At 45.4% G+C, this 21299-nt stretch overlaps 1 protein-coding gene across 3 annotated transcripts in view; it reads right to left on the reverse strand.

The window, feature by feature from the left end:
- RCAN2 (regulator of calcineurin 2) overlaps window positions 1-21299 on the reverse strand; it is a 259366-nt gene that overhangs the window by 10186 nt on the left and 227881 nt on the right. For all 3 annotated transcript variants that reach the window (XM_066251871.1, XM_066251861.1, XM_066251881.1), the window contains 2 exons: window positions 16683-16856; window positions 12371-12542 (listed from right to left, as the gene is read on the reverse strand). In XM_066251871.1, the coding sequence (XP_066107968.1) occupies window positions 12371-12542; window positions 16683-16856 (346 nt within the window). The remainder of the gene's footprint in view (window positions 1-12370; window positions 12543-16682; window positions 16857-21299) is intronic.

The following is a 21299-nucleotide window of genomic DNA, read 5'->3' on the forward strand; positions in this document are numbered from 1 at the left end:
AGAGAAGTGAGATCACACAGGTAGTAAGTGGCACAGCCAGGATTCAATCGAATTCGATCAAACCCTGTCTGGCTTCAAAGCATGTGCTCACACTCCCATTATTCCCATGGTTTTCATATTCTAAGAGAGCCTCTACTGAGAGGAAGCCTAGTTTTATCTCTTATTTTTAACATATTTTCATGGCAACTCATATTTCAGTGAACACTGGTTCTCTAGCTAAAGAAGGAGTATTTATTCCTTTTTTACCTTGCCTCTTTTTTTTTTTTTTTGTATTTTTCTGAAGTTGGAAACGGGGAGGCAGTCAGACAGACTCCCACATGTGCCCAACCGAGATCCACCCGGCACGCCCACCAGGGGGGCGATGCTCTGCCCATCCGGGGCGTCGCTCTATTGCAACCAGAGCCATTCTAGCACCTGAGGCAGAGGCCACAGAGCCATCCTCAGCGCCCAGGCCAACTTTGCTCCAATGGAGCCTTGTTTACCTTGCCTCTTTTTGTTTGGCCAACTGCTTGTTTTTCTAGGCACGGTCTTTGCCAATGAATCTCCTCAAAAGATAATACTTAATAAGTTATAAAAAGACACTGACTATAAACTGTAGACTGAGTTCATCTGCACTTGATGGTAACTTTGGACTCTGGAAAAAGACCCTCCAATTTTCTTCCTTGCTTTACCTTTATTATCTTTCATATTAAAGGTGAATTCTCAACAGGAAAGCTATAGGTTGTAGCAGATTATTTGTGTTTTGTAAAGATGGTCATACTATGTCCTACCTAACATTCCTCTTCCAGAGCCTTGCTGCTCCTTCATGAAGAGCCGTTTGCTGTGTCCCCTCCCCTCAGATCCGGGCAGGCCTTTAGGACTGCCTTGATTGGCACAGGGTAGCAGTAGCTTCCACCTTGCTCCATCAGCTGCTCGCTCCCGGAACCTGCCTCCATGTTGAAAGGAAGCCCAGGCAGCCCACGATGCGGCTCACGTGGAGAGGCACCAGGGTCCCTGACCCACAGCCTACCACACCTACCAAAGTGAACTGTGAGCTCACAGACACACAAAGGGATCAGAGAGAAGGCCGTTTGCAAAGGACTGCCCTCCCCGGAACAGCCCTTTCTCCCGGCTACATTTCTTTGAATTCTAAACCCCTCTTTCCACTTCTACTTAGAAAAGAAGTGCTTCCTCTCCTCTCAGATTGGAGTTGTGAACAGGCAGCGACCAAATACCTGTGACTTTGAGTGTCCAGTAAGTCCCCCTGCCCTGGAATACTGCCTCTTTTTTGTTTTTCTGTGGCTGTCAGTGAAGCTCCAACAAGAATAGACACATTTCTCCTCCTTTAGGAAGATGGTGAAAACTCAGGAAGTTGGCTCTCAGCCAACAGCCACCCCCACTTGCCAGCCACGTGAGCGGACCATCTTGAAAGCTGATTGTCCAGTCCCCAGCCGAGCTGCCCCAGCAGCAATGCACTGAGCAGAGATGAGCTGCCCCACCCCGAGCCCTGCCCAAAGAGCGGATTTGTGAGCGAAATAAACGACTGTTGTTGTTTTAAGTCCTACTCATTCTGCAGTGATTGAAAGGTCATGGGTCATACCAGTTCTCTTCGTTCAGAAGCGAGCTAAGTCCCTAGGATTCTGTTGAAATGAATCGCCTCTAGTGTTTCTCCCTGCTCCAGCGCCAGGCGGGAGTGGCCCTCTGTTGGAGATCTGGTGGCTCCCTGCATGTAGAGGGAGTTCCTTAGCCCACCTCTAGAGCCCTCTCTCTCTAGCCCCTCTCTCCCGCTCTCCGCTGGAAGAGCAACAACACCCGATGGGCACCTTTGCAGAAAAGAGCTGGAAATGCTCAGTTCGCCCCCTCCCACCTGTTTCTTTGAGCCTCCCCGCCTGCAAAGGGCCTTGCTCCTCTCTGCTCTCCGCTCTGCGTTCAGCCCAGCAGAAAAGCCAGTGCCCTGGGGTGGACAGTGTGACAGTTTCCAGCTCTGTGACAGGGTGAGTCAAGTTGAGCGGTTCTGGATTTCAGCCTCAGGAAGCCCTGGCTAGTGCTCGGCTGAACCACACTCCCAGCTTTAGTCTTTCAGCAGAAACAAAGAGGGCAGCCTTGAGCTCATCTGTCTTACTTATTCGACCCTCAGCGAGCTCTGAGTGTTATCAGCCCATAGGGAATGTTCAGAACGGATGATGGCTTAGCCCGGCAAGGGCTAAGGGCATTTCCGACGGGACCCCCGCGCACAGAACCGTGCTGGGCTGCGCTAAGCGCTCAGCCTCAGTTTGGATTAAGAGTGCTCTATATACACTATAGAATACTACTCAGCCATAAGAAATGATGACATAGGATCATTTACAGCAAAATGGTGGGATCTTGATAACATTATACGAAGTGAAATAAATAAATCAGAAAAAAACAGGAACTGCATTATTCCATACGTAGGTGGGACATAAAAGTGAGACTAATAGACATTGATAAGAGTGTGGTGGTTACGGGGGGGGGGGGGAGAGGGAGAGGGCAAGGGGGAGGGGGAGGGGCACGAAGAAAACTAGATAGAAGGTGACAGAGGACAATCTGACTTTGGGTGATGGGTATGCAACATAATTGAATGACAAGATAACCTGGACATGTTATCTTTGAATATATGTATCCTGATTTATTGATGTCACCCTATAAAAAAATAAAATTATAAAAAAAAAAAAAAGAGCGCTCTATGGTTGATGAAGAAGAATGGAAATTCCAATATTAAATCATTCCGGCTTGGTCATATTTAAAAGGCACTGCAATTCTCTACCCTCCCTGTTTTTACTGTAAATGGGATATTTCTCAAGGGGAAGTAGGGAGCCTCGGTCCCGATGGACAGAGTGAGTCAGACGGAGGATCTATGCGCGGCGGGTCCCGAGCACACTGCCGGCTGGTGAGACGGGCACAGGTTGAGGGAGGAGTTCAGAATGATTCTGAAAGGGCTTCAAAGGTGTCCGCGTTTAGATTCCCTCTCCTTGCAGGTGTGAGGGTTAGGACTTCATCCTATTGGCAGGGAGAGGAAGACCCGCAGGCTGCCCGAGCCCAGCCGACGGCCCCCTTGTCACCTGTAGAGACAACGAGGTACCTGGCGCTGGCCCAGCTCTCAGACAACTGGGAGAGGTGGCAAGGAGAGTGACAAGCCAGAAGCAGGGATGCGGGGGCGGGAGAGTGACTTGTACTTTCTCCGCTAACCCCGGCCGGCATTCGGGGCATTGGCCGGTGTGTGCTGCCCTGTCTCTGAACCAGCGCTCTCGCCAGCCAGGCAGGGATCCCGCCGGTTTGCTTTGGGGCCGAGCATGTTCCTCGAGAGGCCTGAGTTATAAGGAAAAACATTTCCCAACACAGGGTTTTCCAGAGCTGCGCCCTCTGCCAGCCAGCTGTGCCGTTTAACAGTATTTTTAAGTTATCTATTGGCGATATTGTCTTCCCCTATTGTTCCAAAGGGAAGGAAAGGAATGAAAGTGCGTGTGTGTGTGTGTGCGTGCGTGTGTGTATGTGTGTGCGTGTGTGTATGTGTGTGTGTATGTGTGTGCGTGCGTGTGTGTATGTGTGTGCGTGTGTGTATGTGTGTGTGTATGTGTGCGTGCGTGTGTGTATGTGTGTGTATGTGTGTGCGTGCGTGTGCGTGTGTGTATGTGTGTGTATGTGTGTGTATGTGCGTGCGTGTGTGCGTGCGTGCATGTGTGTGTGTATGTGTGTGCGTGTGTGTGCGTGTGTGTATGTGTGTGTGTATGTGTGCGTGTGTGCGTGTGTGTATGTGTGTGTATGTGTGTGTATGTGTGTGTATATGTGTGTATGTGTGTGTATGTGTGTGTGTATGTGTGTGTGTGCGTGTGTGTATGTGTATGTGTGTGTGTGTGTGTGTGTGTGTATGTGTGTGTGTGTATGTGTGTGTGTATGTGTGTGTGTGTGTGTGAGGAAAGGGGGAGAGGAGCAGGTGACAGCACTCTGCACGGTCACCCTCTCTTCCCCTCTCTGTCTGCTCCACACTGGTACCTCAGGCTCCTTATAGGCAGTCCTTGTCTCTATGTTTCTGTCACACTTGAGAACCACCTGATAAATACCGCTAGAGTATAGTGAGTGTGGTTCGCTAACACTCCCATTGGTATCTGGAGACGTGAAGGGGATTGTTTTGGTCACAGGGCCTGTGTTGGGGATGGGGACAGGCATTACCAGGCGATGCCCAAAGATGCTAATGTACCGCAGCGGGTAGGACAGTCAGTTCCCAAATTCCACACTGAGAATCACCGAGTTCAGGGCTTACAGCGGGCACTTCCATTTTTAATAAGAGACGAGGATAGGGTTTGGAAACGAAGTGACAATAAATAGGTAATAAACCCTGGGCATTTACTATGTCCACGACTGGACATAGGGATGTGGATGGATTATATCATTTGCTGCTCACAGCAATCTGATTTTACTCTTCAGGAAGTTTCTCAAGGTCACCTAGCCACTCAAAAGTAGAGTCTGGGTTCAAACCCACTTCCTGAGTTTTCACCATCTTCCTAAAGGAGGAGAAATGTGTCTGTTCTTGTTGGAGCTTCACTGACAGCCACAGAAAAATAAAAAACAAGGCAGTATTCCAGGGGCAGGGGGACTTTGAAGGGGACACTCAAAGTCACAGGTATTTGGTCGCTGCCTGTTCACAACTCCAATCTGAGAGGAGAGGAAGCACTTCTTTTCTAAGTAGAAGTGGGAAGAGGGGTTTAGAATTCAAAGAAACGTTGCCGGGAGAAAGTGCTGTTCCGGGGAGGGCAGTCCTTCGCAAACGGCCTTCTCTCTGATCCCTTTGTGTGTCTGTGAGCTCACAGTTAATTTTGGTAGGGCCTGGAGGAAAGTGTTCGAGGTGGACTCGAGGGAGGGATCAATCACTGAAGAGCGACTCTGTCCCTTTTCTGTGTGCGGCGGATGTTTCTGTCAAAGAACACCCTCTGCGCCTCGGTGCCAGAGTACAAAGAACAGCACAGACCAACCCAAATAATTCACCGGGAGTTCAAAGAACAGGCCCGTTTCAGTGACAGCCTCCACCACTGCAGGCCGTTCTCTCCGGCTGGTAGACACTATGCCGAGTGCTTTACATTCCTTAGTTCCCATGATGGCAGAGGACCGTCTCTCTGCGGATGCCCTGCTAGACCACACGGCTCAGGGCAGGACGATCATCATCATGAATGCGGGATCCCTGTGCCCGCCCCCCGACTGAGTGCTTTTACATATATGAATCCTTCCATCTTCCAGATGACCTTGTAAGTCGTCAAATAATCACCCTTAAAAGAATAAAAGACCCGGAGGGGTGAAGTAAATTGCTCAAGCTCACCACAAACAAGTGGCAGAGCCAGGACTCCAGCTGAGCTCTGTGGAGGCCAGAGCATGGCCACACTGGCTCCGGCGTCTGGGGACAAGGTTGGGATGGGTCAGAACGGACACGAGGGCTGCATGCCATCGACTTCCCCGTCTCAGTGGGTCTAGTATGAAAATAGAACTAGTGACCTATTTTTTTTCTATAATAAGAAAACATTAGTTAGCCCTGCCCCAGATCAAAATAGGAAAACAGAAGGGGGTCTTGGTAGGATGTGGGGGGGCGGTGATGAGGAAGAGAGAGAGAGAGAGAGAGAGAGAATGCTTCTGTGATTTTGTTATAAGTGGTGCTCTATTTCAATGAGAGAAAGTTTGTTTATCTTCTGGGGCTTTCCTTTTGAAACTGGATTAGGGAAGCCATTTGCCTCCATTCCCTCCTGTGTTATTTAAGATCGAAAGTGCTTCCTGGGGACAACTGATTGACTGAAGACGGGAACGAGTGGTTGCGACAAAGATGTGACGCCCTAGAAGGAAGAGAGGGTGAGGAAGACTAAGGAAACCATAGAGGGAGGAGGGGGAGTCCAGGCTGACCAGAGACAAGGGGTCTCTTGAGGCTGTGAGGCGGGGCTCGTTCACATGAGGTGAGGGGAAGGCGGCCAGCAGAGGAGAAGAAAAGGCTGTTTGTCTGGGTCTCAGCGTCCTGAGGTTTCCTCCCTCACCTTGCTCTATCTTTCCTGATTCCGGGGTCTGGCTAAGGGAGCAGCTATGGGACGCACGAACGCACATGAATTTTGATCATGTGTCTTTCCTGTTTTTCTACAATGTGCATGCTTCACCTGTGAAATAAAAAAATGAAAGCATTTTATATTTCTACTCAATAGTGATTGAAGATAATTGCGGAATATATGCTGAGACAGAAACCCCCTTTAAATTTTTTTTTTTCAGCGAAAATTCTTTGAAAGGAAATGGAAAATTATGAGCATGTATTCCAGGATCAGAAATCTCTGTCCCTGGGCTGAGGAAGGACCCAAAGAGACTGCCCTAACTGAAACACTGGAAACTGGCTGTTTTGTTCGCTATTCATATCTGTGATCAGAAAATAGCTATTGCTTAACATATATTGAGGCTTCTGTAATAGTTACACCCCATGCGCCCAAAATATAGGTGCCCGTGTATATTTTCAGAACAAAATTTTCTCTACCTTTGAATCAGTGAGCCTCAGATACAAAATTTTTCTTCCTGATAACTTGCCTGAATTAAATATATTTTCCATTTGTAGAAAACAGTATGTTTTCCAACTGAAAACTATGGCATGTTTTGATGGAGAAGAATTTGGGAAAAACCTAAATATAGCAGATGTACGCAACTTGAAACCAGAACACGTTTTCAGCCTTCCTCTGCAGTTCACTCAAATTGATTTCCCTAGCAAGAGCTAAAAATAGCAGGTGGAGAAAAGGGGATAGACAATGACTTTTCATATGGCTCCCTACAGGCGTTTTCAGTGACAATGAACGTGACCTTCCAGAGCCACCCTAGAGAGCAGAACACAGGCCGGCGTGGCGCACCCCACCTCTGCTTTACCACCCAGGTAGCGCTGCCCACCTCTCTGGTTTGCCTCTCTCGCTGATGGATATAGATATGCTCTTTTTGCACAGGGGGTTTTTTGTTATCCCTATTTTGTTTGGCTCAGTGGTAGAGCGTCGGCCTGGCATGCGGAAGTCCCGGGTTCGATTCCCGGCCAGGGCACATAGGAGAAGCGCCCATCTGCTTCTCCACCCCTCCCCCCTCCTTCCTCTCTGTCTCTCTCTTCCCCTCCCGCAGCCAAGGCTCCATTGGAGCAAAGATGGCCTGGGCCCAAAGATGGTTGGGGATGGCTCCTTGGCCTCTGCCCCAGGCGCTAGAGTGGCTCTGGTCCCGACAGAGTGATGCCCTGGAGGGGCAGAGTATCGCCCCCTGGTGGGCAGAGCGTTGCCCCTGGTGGGCGTGCCGGGTGGATCCCGGTCGGGCGCATGCGGGAGTCTGTCTGACTGTCTCTCCCCGTTTCCAGCTTCAGAAAAATACAAAAAAAAAAAAAAAAAAAAAAAAAAAAAAGAACACAGCACTATACTCCCTCTGGAGTCGGGGAAAAATGAGTATTAGAAAATAGTCCAATATAGGGAAATAAATATTCAATTCCTTCTCTCCGCCCGGTCAAAGCCCATCTTATTTTGTCGAGGTCATCACTAAATGATGGACTTCTCTAAATTCACCAGAGGGACTAATATACCTGTAGAAAGCTCCTGTTTTATGGGAGTGAGACCTGCCCCTTAAACGAAGCAGAGGTAGGAGAATTCTGCTCTTCGTGGCCCGCTGGAAGAGAGGGAGACACCGCGCTGGTGCCGCGGACACGTTTTAGAAGGTGCCAGTCAGTGAAGGAACGAAGTGCTGAGGAACCAAACGGACAGGTTGTTTTGTAGTTTTTTAAAATTTCCTTTTGCAACAAACTTGAATTTCCTCTGGAGAAATTCATTTTCCTCTTCAAGAGATCTCTCTGGGTTCTCACACATTCTTTTCTCTCCAGGACAAGGGTCAGGGTGGAGGGGGTGGCTGGGTCGGTCCTTTCAGCTTCTTGCCAGCAGCGCAGGGACATATTTTGACTTAACCAGCTGTGCAGAGTCGGGCCAAGTTACTTAACCTCTCTGGGCCTCACATTCCCAGCTGAATAAATGAGGAAAGTAACAATGCGTGTCTCACAGAGTGGGCGTGAGCCTTAAATGTGATAATACAGTGAGGTGCTTAGAACAGTGCCTGCCAAAAAAGTAAGCCCGATAGATAAATTTTAATCATTGTTTCTATTTAAATTTTTTTCCTTAATTTACCTATGCTATTTTACTTTCTGGATCAAAAAACAGGACATACAGTCATGGGGACAGTGAGTAAGAATGTTCGAAATTGTGCTTTTATATTTCCCAGAATATAAACTTGTTCTGTCTGAGATGCTTCTTCCGTGTCCTGCGGTCCTGGTTTTGTTAACATAGGTAGGTAGCTAGATATGGACGGGGAACGGAAGCAAAGGGTGTGGGACATTATATTTAATACAACTTAATTTAGCTTAACTTGCTAGGAGGTTGCAGCATTCACAGGCCCATCTGCACATTCCAGGAGTCCACTGTGCTCTCAGCCCTGTGGACTCAATCCCGAGCCTCTTGGGAGGGGTCTTCCTGAGGAACTGCCTGTCCCAGCGCTGGGGGAGCAAGAGAGAAGTTCTCCTACTGGGCATGTGCAGTGGAAGCCAGCGCGGTGCCCATAGAGGCCTGTCAGTCTAGCCTAGAAGAAGGATCCGATTGGTTAGTGAAAGAAACCAATGCAAGCCTGTGAAATTTCAAAGAAACTGATTGGTTGGCTTAAAGGAGAGCTAGTCTTGCGCAGCCCAAAACTATTAAGCACAGGTTTAAAAAGGATCCAGCCTTTTCTTCCTTTCTCTTTGCCTTCCTGCTTGGAGACATGTACTCACCCTGCAGGGAGCAGCTATACTACATTGGCTGAAAGCCACCTGCAAACAGTCTACCAAATACAAGCGCTGAGCAGCACCTGGCCAGCCCTAAGCTTTGATATGTGCTAATATGGTGTAGCATATCTGGACTTTGGTCTTTATATACTGGGCTTATTGACGATAAGACTGGACTTTTTCCTTGACAGGACAGACGGAGATAAGACATTGGGAACCTCTGAGGAACCTTTTATTTCAACCCCAAATAAATCTTGCTGCAACAGCCTAAGCTTCTCCACACGTGGGTCTTTTGAAATTTCTTTATCTCGATTCCACACAGGAACCACCCCTCCACCGGCATCAGTCTCAGGCTGTAACATCCTGTTAAGGATATCAGAGGTTTGGGCTGGCCATGGTCTTTGGAAATTAAACTGTTCTCTCCACACTTCTTTCAAGAGCCTCTCTAGAAGTTCCAGGGAGGTCTGAACCAGCGTCACCAGTGTTCCTTTCTTAAAAGACAGGGCGCTGTTTTGACGCTGCTTGTCTGCACCAAGTCCTGTGCTTTCATCCTCACATTTGTCCTCCATGAAATGGTGTGAATAATGCACATTATTGCCTTCCTTGGGCAGCTTGATGTGTGAAGGCACCCACAGGCTAGCGGCTTGCTGAAGGGCTCCTCAGCCTAAGGGCCTTCTAATCCTGCATCCCAGCCCCAGGAAATCTTTCTTTAGACTTGCTTTTGGTCAGCATCTTTTTTTGTTTTTAAGTGAGAGGAGGGGAGGCAGAAATAGACTTCTGCATGTACCCTGACTAGGATCTACCTGGCAAGCCTACTCGGGGGCAATGCTTTGCCCATCTAGGGTGTTGCTCAGTTGCTCAGCAACTGATCTCTTCTTAGTACCTGAGGTGAGACCATGGAGCCATCCTCAGCACCTGGGCCAACTTTGCTCCAATAGAGCCTTGGCTATGGTGACGGGAAAGAGAGATAAAGAGAAAGAGAGAGAGAGAGAGAGAGAGAGAGAGAGAGAGAAGCAGGAGGGAGAGGGGTGGAGAAGCAAAAGGGAGCTTCTCTTGTGTGCCCTGACCAGAAATCGAACCTGGGACATCTACACACCAGTTTGACGCTCTACCACTGAGCCAACTGGCCATAGCCTTGGTTAGCATCTTTAGATTTCTGCATCTCTCCTCAGTCACCCGGCTCTATCAATTTAACACTATTAGTTATTCCTCCAAAGCAAACCTCCATTCCTCCAATCATTGGCGTTGCTCTCCTCTGCTTCCATTCTAATTCATTTCCATACTCCTGGAACTGGGGTACTCATCCCTCAACATGGAGTGAGCCATAATTTGTTACTGAAATGATTCTGCCAAAGGATTAAAAATGAATTTTACTACTCATTTTTTTTAAATGAAAATGCCAGAAGTCCTCTTATTGGAGAAAACATTAATTTAGTGCTTCCTGGCTCAGTTTGGCTAAAGCTGTAAGAAAGAAACAATTTGCCAGTGAAGAAATTACCACTGGGCAGGCTAATAAGTCTATCCAGGCACTCATTCAATATTTATTGAGCTTCTACTATGTGCAACTTGCCATCAGTCTCTGGGAATACCAAAATGAGTATAACATGCATTCTCCCCTCAAAAATTAAGGAAGAAAGTAAGTTAAACAATAGAAAATTACCATAAGGAGAAGTGAGCATTTGTGTAAAATGCTCTAAGGAGACTGGAGGAGCTACTCTTCATGTTGGCACCACTGAGGAGGGGACGGTGGTGTGTGTGTGTGTGTGTGTGTGTGTGTGTGCGCGCGCGTGCACGCGTGTGTGTGCACATAGGGGATGTGGGGCATGGCGTGTTTCTTCATCCCTGCAGCTGGAACAGCTGCCAGACACTCAGGTCTCTCACTGTGATATTTTCAACTCAAGTGCTGGATACAAACCATTCTTCTGTGTTGGGTGAAGAAGCTTCAAGGCCACAGGAGAAGGACAAATGGCTGATAACTAACTAAAGAGAGAGAGCATCAAACTGATGTCAAGGAGTAGAGAGAAAGAGATCCCAACATCAGTCATCCTTAAAAAGCAGAAGGCCTGTGAGATTCGTTCTGGCACAAGTAGGGCATAGGACTGCATTTGCACACTTACCAGGCTCTGGGTTAGGCTTTCTGGCAGTTGTTGTGGTGTTTTAGATAACTGTCAATTCAGGGTTAGGATAAACGTTTTGCCCGTGTCAGAGCAGAGCAGGTTTAAAGTTATCTGAGGAAGCCTGTGTCCTTAATAGGCCATTGGCTCTGGCCAAGTAGAGAGTCAGAAGAGCTGGATGTGACATTAGCCTCTGCCACCAAACAGCTGTGTCACCTCAGTAACTTTGTTTACCTTTCTCCAGCTCAGTGTTCTGATCTGTGGAATGGGGATAGTACCTGTTCCTATCTCTGCTTAGCGCACAGGAAGGCGCTTCAGAAATAGTGGATGGTACGTTCATTTGGAAAGGAGAGGTGAGGATCATAGGTTAGCAGCTCAGTTAATGCATTTTTAACATTGTTGATAAGTTATTTACAACTCTGAAAAGAACCCCCCCTTTTCTTCTCTGCCTCTTTAAGATCATTTTATTCTTCCTCCCCTCCTCCTCCACACCAGGCTCTGGAGGCAGTCTTTCTGAGGCCGAATTCCCACTCCACCTGTCCCCTCTGCTTCCTTCAGTCCCAGGTCGCACTGGCCCCCGGAAGTGTCCTCCAGGCCCGGACTCAGCCACATCAACCGTGAAGGGGTCTGAGGCTTGCCTTTGTCTTTGCATCAAGCTCTGTGAACGTGAACTACATTATGAATTTTCTTTCTCGCTTTGGATCAAAATTATTTGAATGCATTGAATTACCAGCCCCAACTGACTGGACAAGATATTTTAGAACTTTTGGAGAAGTGGGTAGGAGATATGCATAAGAATGGTAGCTGTAGACTTAACTGTAATGGCAAGAAACTGGAAACAATCTAAACATCCATCAACCAGAGAATGGAAGCATAAAGAGTGATGGTGTGTTCACCCAAAGGAATATGATACTGCAGGAAATTGAGTGAATCCGTGACCCGTATACCAACATTGGAACAAAGAGACCATAATATTTTTCTAGTTTGAGGCTATTGTGACCAGCTTCTTGGGGACCTGGATACTTCACTTTGACAAGCAGACTGTCTTGTGGCAGAGAGTTCCTGGGCACACCCACGACAGCAATAAAACAGGGCTGCACAGCACGGAAGCCCATGTTGGCTGCTAGAGCTCATCTCGCTTGTTCTAGGAAAGATGATTTGATTGTGGTACAGAAAGAAATCCCATAGGAATTAAGGGTTTTTTTTTTGTGTTTTTTTTTTTCCAACCTTAACTTATCAGCATTGCAATCCAGAAGCCACGTGGACAGACATTTTAGGACTGGTCCCCGAGTTGCTCCGAAACTGCTACAAAGTCTGACGCTGCATTCTCATACATCATCCCTCCTCTGGTCCACCCACAGCAATGAGTCCATTAGCAATGCAGGTGTGGCCATGAACCCGGGATGTCAAGGTTGCTAATCTCGTTTGGCTTTTCTGGGTTGCTGACACACACTTCTTTTTAAAAGGGCTCAGGGCTTACCTGGTCCTAGTTTGGCCACGGCATAGAGGAGGTCGTAGTTGAGGACGGGTGTGCCGTCGCCGATGGGCTGCCAGCCGACGGGAGGAGATGAAGGCGGTGAGATGAGAAACTGTTTGGCGGGCTGTGGTGGAGCCAAATGCAGTTTGTCTCCGTCTGTCTCCGGAGTCTGAACCTATCAAGCACAGTAAAAATGAAGGCACATGATTCATTGTGGCTCAGATGTGCCCCGTTGGTCCACTCCAGTACCTTAATAATGACTCCTTACCACAGATCATGTGCTCAATTATCTTATTTCACCATTAAAACTGTGGATCTCAATCAACCGTTAGTATGCATCAGAACGACCTAGACCAGGGGTCCCCAAACTTTTTACATAGGGGGCCAGTTCTCTGTCCCTCAGACCGTTGGAGGGCCGGAGTATAAAAAAAACTATGAACAAATCCCTATGCACACTGCACATATCTTATTTTTAAGTAAAAACAAAAACAAAAACCCGGGAATAAATACAATATTTAAAATAAAGAACAAGTAAATTTAAATCAACAAACTGACCAGTATTTCAATGGGAACTATGCTCCTCTCACTGACCACCAATGAAACAGGTGCCCCTTCCAGAAGTGCGGTGGGGGCTGGATAAATGGCCTCAGGGGGGCCTCAGGGGGCCGCATGTGGCCCATGGGCTGTAGTTTGGGGACCCCTGACCTAGATAGCTTTCTAAAATACAGATTTCTGAGCCCACTCCTGGAGTTTCTGATTCAGTAGGTCTGGGGTGGGACCCAAGAGTTTGCATTGCTTACAAGTTCCCTGGTGACGCTGAGGCTCTGGTCCCCAGATCCACCTGTCCTTCCCTTCCCTCCTTCCTCCTTCCTCCTTCCTTGTTCTTTCTTTTGATTGACGTGAAGTTCACATCAAATGAAATGAATCGTTTTGGAGTAGACAATTCAGTGGCATTTAGTATATGCTCAGTGTTTGCAATCACCACTTCCGTCTATATCCAAAATATCTTATCTCCGTCAAAGAAAGCCTATACCCATTAAACAGTTACTACCATTTCTGTCTCCCGCCAGAGCATGGCAAGTGCCGATATGGTTTCCACCTCTGTGGATTCACCTATTCTGACCATTTCATATAAATGAAATCATAGAGTATGTGACCTTTTGTGTCTGGCTTCTCCCATTTAGCTTCAGCGTCCATCCATGTTGTAGCATGTATCGGTATTTCATCCCTTTTTATGGTCAAATAATATTCCACTGAATGAACAGACCACAATTTGTTTATCTGTTCACAAACTGATGGACTTTTGGTTGTTTCTATCTTTTGACTATTATGAGTAGTGCTGCTATGAACACATGTGTACATGGGTTTGTTTGAGACCAATTTTCACTTTTTTTCAATGTATACCTAGCAGTGGAACTACTGAGTCAGACGGTGACTCTATGTTTAACCTTTAAGGAAACAAATGGGGTCTTAACAGGTGAGGAAACTGACATTTCTACAAATCACACACATTATTAACAGTATGGGATTTGAACATTGGTCTGAGGCCAACGTCTAAGTTCTTTATCCTTTTTAGTTTTTATCATATTTCATTGTGGTAAGAACACTTAATATGAGATCTAACCTCTTAATAAACTTCTAACTGTACACTACACTATCGTGGACTGTAGGCACAATGTTGTACAGCAGACCCCTAGAGATCGTTCATTTTGTCCAACTGGAACTTCATGCCCATTGATGAGTAACTACCTATTTCCCCTCCCCTGCCCCTGGAAACCACCATTCCACTCTTTGGTTCTATGACTTTGACTGTTTTAGGTGCCTCACATAAATGGTGTCATATAATATTTGTCTTTCTATGACTTGCGTATTTCACTTAAATAATGTCCTCAAGGATCATCCATGTTGTTGCATACTGAAGAATGTCCACTCTAACTAAAGTAATCTACAGATTCAATAAAATCCTTATCAAAACCCCAATGAGGCCCTGGCCGGTTGGCTCAGCGGTAGAGCGTCGGCCTAGCGTGCGGAGGACCCGGGTTCGATTCCCGGCCAGGGCACACAGGAGAAGCGCCCATTTGCTTCTCCACCCCTCCGCCGCGCTTTCCTCTCTGTCTCTCTCTTCCCCTCCCGCAGCCAAGGCTCCATTGGAGCAGAGATGGCCCGGGCGCTGGGCATGGCTCTGCGGCCTCTGCCTCAGGCGCTAGAGTGGCTCTGGTCGCAATATGGCAACGCCCAGGATGGGCAGAGCATCGCCCCCTGGGGGGCAGAGCACCGCCCCTGGTGGGCGTGCCGGGTGGATCCCGGTCGGGCGCATGCGGGAGTCTGTCTGACTGTCTGTCTCTCCCTGTTTCCAGCTTCAGAAAAATGAAAAAAAATAAAAAAATAAAAAAAAAAATAAAAAAATAAAAAAAATAAAAAATAAAAAAAAAACCCCAATGACTTTTTTTTTACAAAAACAGAAAACGATAACTCTAAAATTCATATAGAACTATGAAAGACTACAAACGGCCAAATCAATCTTGAGAGGAATAACACCACACTTCCTGATTTGAATATATATTTAAAAGCTACAGGAATCAAAATAGTATGGCACTGCAATTTAGACAGTCATAGGAAGCAACGGAACAGAATAAAGAGCTCAGAAATATTTCCACACATGTAGGGTCAACTGATCTTCAACAGGATGCCAAGAACACACAATCAGGAAAGGACAGTCTCTTCAACAGCGGTGCTGGAAAAACTGATATCTACAGAGGAAAGAATGAAACTGGACCCTTATCTTACACTACACACAAAAATCAACTCAAAATGGCTTAAGGACTTAAAATGTAAGGTATAAAACTGTATAACTCCTAGAAGAAAAGATAAGGAAAAAATTCATGACACTGGCTTTGGCAATGATTTCATGGATAGGACATCAAAAGCGCAGGCAACAAAACCAAAAATAAACCAGTGGGACGGTATCAAACTAAGAGTTTCTACAAAGAAAGCAATCACCAAAGTGAAACGGCAATCTACAAGATGGAAGAAAGCATTTGTAAACCATAGATAGGACAAGGGGGTTAATCCACCAAATATATAAGGAACTCTTTAAAACAAGTCAAAACTAGAAAAAACAAAGACGAATAACTTAATTAAAAAGTGCGCTAAGGACTTGAATAGACATTCCTTCAAAGAAAGCATACAAACAGCCAATAGGTATATTAAAAAATGCCCAGTTCGCTTATTATCAGGAATATGTATATCAAAACTACAATGAGATATCACCTCACACCTGTCAGAATGGCTATTAAAAAGAAAAAAAGACAAGTGTTGGAAAAAATTTGGAAAAACCGGAATCCTTGTACACTGTTGATGGGTCATCAAAAAATTAAAAATAGAACCATAATATGATCCAGCAATTCCACTTCTCTGTATTTATCGAAAACAATTAAAATCAGGTTCTTGAAATGCTATTAGCACTCCCATGCTCATTGTAGCACTATTCAAAATAACCCAGATATGGGACAACCTAAATGTCCTCTGACGGATGAATGGAGAAAGAAAATGTGGCATATAGATAAGTGGAATGCTAGCCAGCCCTAATAAAGAAGCAAAGTCGATGTTCTTTCCACTGGACCCTCTTTGTAGAGTCCAAGGTGGAAATAATGCTTACTGACCAATAAGAGATGGATACTACTGATGAAACATTATAGACACTGGTTTTCTGTTGGGTGGCCTCTCTGCGCATTGCCAAGAATTACCCATTCATTTTGGAATAGCCAGAATTTATTTTTGGATTAAGTAAAACACAAAATTAATTTCCATATGTTTGTAACCTTTTATCATGAATGTGAATCACTAAAGAGATATGTAGTCCACTAAAAACTGTCATATTATAATTTAAGTTTTAATTATAAATTTGCCAGGAAAGTTAGGAGCAGTTGTGATTAAAACATTCTTCACAACTATTAGCCAGCATTTATTATGTATTTACCAAATGCTAGGTCCTTTAATACCCAATAGTTCATTTAACCCTCATAACAACAGTATGGAGTATATATCATCATTGCCACGTTACAGATGAGAAAACTGGGACTCAATGAGGTTATGTAACTTATTCAGGTCAGAAACCAGGCTGTTAAAGCCTCAGAGTTTGTTTCTAAACCTCCATACTGTCCCTGCCTGAGAATCATGATATAGGTTTATTGCTCAGCAGACTAATGATAGACTACAAACCAACATGAAAGTAGAGAAAGAGCTCCATTTACCTTTTTAAATGGCAAAAAATAATGCAGGGCAAGAGGATTAAGTTTGGGAAGAGCCACCTTACCTGTGCGAAGTAGAGTTTTAACTTCTTCCCTCTGAACTGGGTTTCATGCAGCTCTATCCTGGCTCGGGCTGCAGATTTGGGGTTGCTGAAGTTTATCCGGACGCGCCGGAAACTCTTAAACAGCTGGAACGTCACGCAGTCATCGTAAGTCCGGAACAGACCCTCAAATTTTTCCTGATGAAAACAAACACAGAAGAACATCCATTGATCATGTGTCTTACATGATGTCTGATCTGATAAAAACAAATAACCAAGAAAATGAACAGGTGGCTACCAATATAAAATTAAAACAGAACCGGTCATGTATTTCTTTTTTTCCATCTGTTGGTCTGTTACCAGGTGCTAAACATACCTGTGGATTCAGTTAAAAAAATCCATAACCTGCCCTGGCCGGTTGGCTCAGCGGTAGAGCAATGGCACGGTATGTGGAAGTCCCGGGTTTGATTCCTGGCCAGGACACACAGGAGAAGCGCCCATCTGCTTCTCTACCCTTTCCCTTCTCCTTTCTCTCTATCTCTCTCTTCCCCTCCTGCAGCCAAGGCTCCATTGGAGCAAAAGTTAGCCAAAGCGCTGAGGATGGCTCCATGGCCTCTGCCTCAGGTGCTAGAATGGTTCCTATTGCAGTGGAGCAACGCCCCAGAGGGGTTGAGCATCGCCCCCTGGTGGGCATGCTGGGTGGGTCCAGGTCAGGCACATGCAGGCAGGACTCAGTCTGTCTGCCAGCCTCCTCCCCCACCCCCCGACTTCTCACTTTGGAAAAATACACACACAAAAAATCCATAACCTGGTTTCAGGGATCCATAGACTATAAGTGAATGGGATTTAAAGTGCATAAAACACCTGAGAATTATGCAAAATATTTAGTAAGTTTTTGTGTGCAGGTGTTTCCCCCCCATCCTTGGGAAAGAGATCATAGTTGTCCTAAGATTCTGAAAGATATCCATTATCTCTAAAATATTAGAGCTATTGAGTACAGTGTGTGGCAGACATTGTTAGTGATTACTGATCTTGCACTTTTCTTGCCTACTGATATTGGTGCCCACATTCCCCAAACCCTTCTAGTCAGACAGTGCCACATGATCATCCTCGGTCAATGACATGTGTGCGAAAGGCAGGATTAAGCTCTTGAGAAAATGTTCAGTCTCTTTCTCTGAAGATGGCATGTTCTATGGTAGAGCAGTTAGAAGCAGAATTCTCCTCAGCCTGGGTCCCTGACTGTATGGAGCACAATTATCTTTCTCTCTACTCTCACCTCATCCTAAGGGTGACTTTGTCTTGAAAAGGAAAATAAAAGGCTCTATTACATTAAACCACTGAGATTTAGGGATTATTTTATTCCTGCAGCATAACCAAGCCTATCACAAAACAAAGCAATCATTTAAAATTTTCAATTCAATGCAATTTGCAATTTAATTGAACAAATCTCTATGAAACAACTTCCTTGTATAATGCATGGTCTCTAGGCTTTAGGAGAATACAGAGATGAGCATTGTTTTGCTTCAACTCACAATGAAATAACAATCTAATGTGAGAGACAGAGACACAAATAAGAGAATGCCCATATGATTAGGAAAAAACATAAAGAATTTAAAAAAATTTATATATTAACACTATCTGTCTCTTCTTAGCTTCAAAAAGTCCTTATTATAAGTAACAAAAGTAACGCATGCTAAGTTACTGAGTGTTCTTAATGAAGAAACTGCCACTAAGGAAATAACTTCTCTTAAAAAAAAAAACAACTCGATTCTTTTATTTCTACACAGTAAAAGATATTTTTCCATGAGTGAGTACAAGTGGGACTGAAGATGAACAAAAAATTAGATTCATTGAATTTTGATTTGAAAGGGACCTAAGGGGTAATTAACTTTTCCCTCCTCACCTCTATCATTTTGCAAATCAGGACCCTAAGCTCTGAAGAGATAAGGACCTGGCCATAGTCACATGGCCAATTAGTGGCAGAGCTACGACTGTCCAAAGTCCTTGTGACCCTGAATACAGAGAAAGCTTTCAACTACAGCAAAAATGACACTGCTAGGTTGAGAGGAAGAGCTGGCTGCTCTAATGAGAGAAAGAGATGGAGAGCAATAAGCAGACTCCAGGCTCCTGTGTGACCACATCTGAGAGAATCCACCACAGGCGGGCGGGGCTGTAACGGCAGTGACTCCTGAGGTTGCCGAGGAAGAAGACTCACATGTCAGAAGACTCACCTTGTCACAGACCTGACTCAAGTCCCCGGCTGTAATCCTTCCAAATGCTGTTACCCATTTCTGAGATTCCCCAGAGGGTGACCTCTACAGTCCCTCCATGTCTGACACTTGTGTCTGTACACGCTCTCTTTTATATGATATCTATCCAGTCCAGAGCCCCCAAGAATACACTCACAGCAAGTTCTGTTTGTCTCATGACATCTATGGAGATTTGAGGGGTTCTTTCTCTCTTTTTCAGGCTGTGTTCTTAATTCCCTTCCCCTATCAAGAGCAAAATGACAGTCTTTCCTTGTCTGTTCCTTGGCAGGTTTTTGTTGTTTTTTTTTCATCTCTCAAGCCTTGGGATCAGCCAACTCCCAGACCTGGGGCCTGAACTGCCAGCCCAAGGGCCTCATTAAGGAATTCTTTCCCAATAATACCATGCTTTCCTGAACAGAAATCCCGGTGAACCAATGACCAATGAAGTGACACTACTACGAGTTGATGGTTCTCATCTCTTTCCCTTCCTGCCTCTCTCCCTCTCAAGAAAAAAATAGTAAATAAACAAAAAGAAATCCTGGTGAACGGAATGCATTCTGGTCCCTAACAATGGCAGTAGTCTCAACTGGGCAAATCACAGCTAGTGGTGTGATTAATTTGGGGGACTTCAGAATGGAAGGAATGAAAAAACTAAAAGCTCTTATGACTATATTGAGCATCATCATTTTTAGGATGAAATCCTTGGGTCCTCTCTGTGGCTCTACGTTATTCCATTTCCAGTTTGGGAGCTCCACCTCCCTCCCTATCCCCACCTTTAAGATTAAGATAAGATGGGGGTGGGGGTAGGTGCTCTTGTCCTTTGAGTCTAACTCACTACTTTTCATTCTATATTTCTCCTTAATGCCACGGGCCTCAGTGGTTCAGAGCTGTCTGGCCTCAAGGACCTGGCTCAGTAGAAAGGCACCAGGAGTTTTGGCTTGGGCTTAGGGCCGGGGAGACAATTAACGGCCCTGTGCCGCCTCTGACGAGAGGCTTCCGCAGATATCAACAATGACTGTACTTTTTTCTCACCTGCTGCTCTACAGAGGTCTCCAGGCAGCTTTTCCATCAAGCTGGAGCTGGCGAACAACAGAGATTTCACTGATTTCCCTTATTTGGAGCTAAGGCCCACAGGTCAAGAGCTCTTGACCGAACCTGGTACGCTGCCCAGAGCTTAGAGGCCAGGGTTTTCACTGGACTCTCTGGGGCCCAAACTCTACAATGATAATACTATTCAACAGAGAACATTTACTTGACGTGTTCTCTCTGCACAGCTCTTTTGGGAATTGTAGGGGCAGGTGGGCATGGGGCCAAGAATTAAGGACTTGCTGGCCATCTCGATTTTTCTCCGTAAGTGACATGACAAACATTTTATTTGCTTAGAAAATAAGACACCAGACCAATTTGGTTAGAGGCAGACAGAGCACAGTGCACCTGCCAGACATACCCTGGGCCAGATGTAGCCTTAGGCAAAACAGTGAGAAGAGCAAAGCCAAGCAGCGGGGTCTTCCACCTGCCCTCACAGAAACCTGTGGTGTTAATGCTCAGGTCACCCCCAGGCACATAGAGATATTTTGCTGTCAACCTGCTTCCAGTTTCCTTCAGTCTGGTACTCCCAAACCAATAAATCTCTCATTTCCTCAATGATTTGTGTTCCTTGTGGCCATTGGTTTAAATAAAGTTTTATAGCAGTGATCTCAAACTTTGGTCTCAGCACCTTACTTAAAAATTACAAAGGATCCTAAAAAAACTATTGTTAATGGAGGTTTTTTTCTATCAATGTTTATTATACTAGAAATTAAAGCTCAGAAATTAAAGAATATTTATTCATAAGTCCATTAAAATAATAATAATAAACCCATTATATGTTTAAATAATCTTTCTGTGAAAAGTAACCTTTCCAAAACAAGAAAAAAATTTAGTAAGAAGATTGGCAGTTTTACATCTTTGCAGATTTTTATAATTTCTAACTTAGTAGAAGATACCTAGAATCTCGTATCTGCTTTTGTGTATTCAATCTGTTAACACCAGGTTGTTTTGTCCACAGGGTATGACAAAAACTTGGCTTCACCCAAACACGTGGTTGGAAAAGGGAGGAGTATTTTAATAGACTTTCAACTAATTGTGAGTATTCTTCCTTAATACATCATTAAAACTCAACAAGTGTGCCCTGGCTGGTTGACTCAGCAGTAGATCATCGGCCCAGTGTTTGGATGTTCCAGGTTCGATTCCCGGTCAGAGCACACAGGAGAAGCAATCATCTGCTTCTTCACTCATTTCCCCTTCTCTCTCACTCGCCCCTTCCCATAGCCATAGTTTGAATGGTTCAAACAAGTTGGCCCCAGGCACTGAGGATGGCTCCATGCTCTCACCGCAGGCACTGAAATACCTC

Source organism: Saccopteryx bilineata, chromosome 1 (genome assembly GCF_036850765.1).
Source record: "Saccopteryx bilineata isolate mSacBil1 chromosome 1, mSacBil1_pri_phased_curated, whole genome shotgun sequence".
Taxonomy (NCBI): Eukaryota; Metazoa; Chordata; class Mammalia; order Chiroptera; family Emballonuridae; genus Saccopteryx; species Saccopteryx bilineata.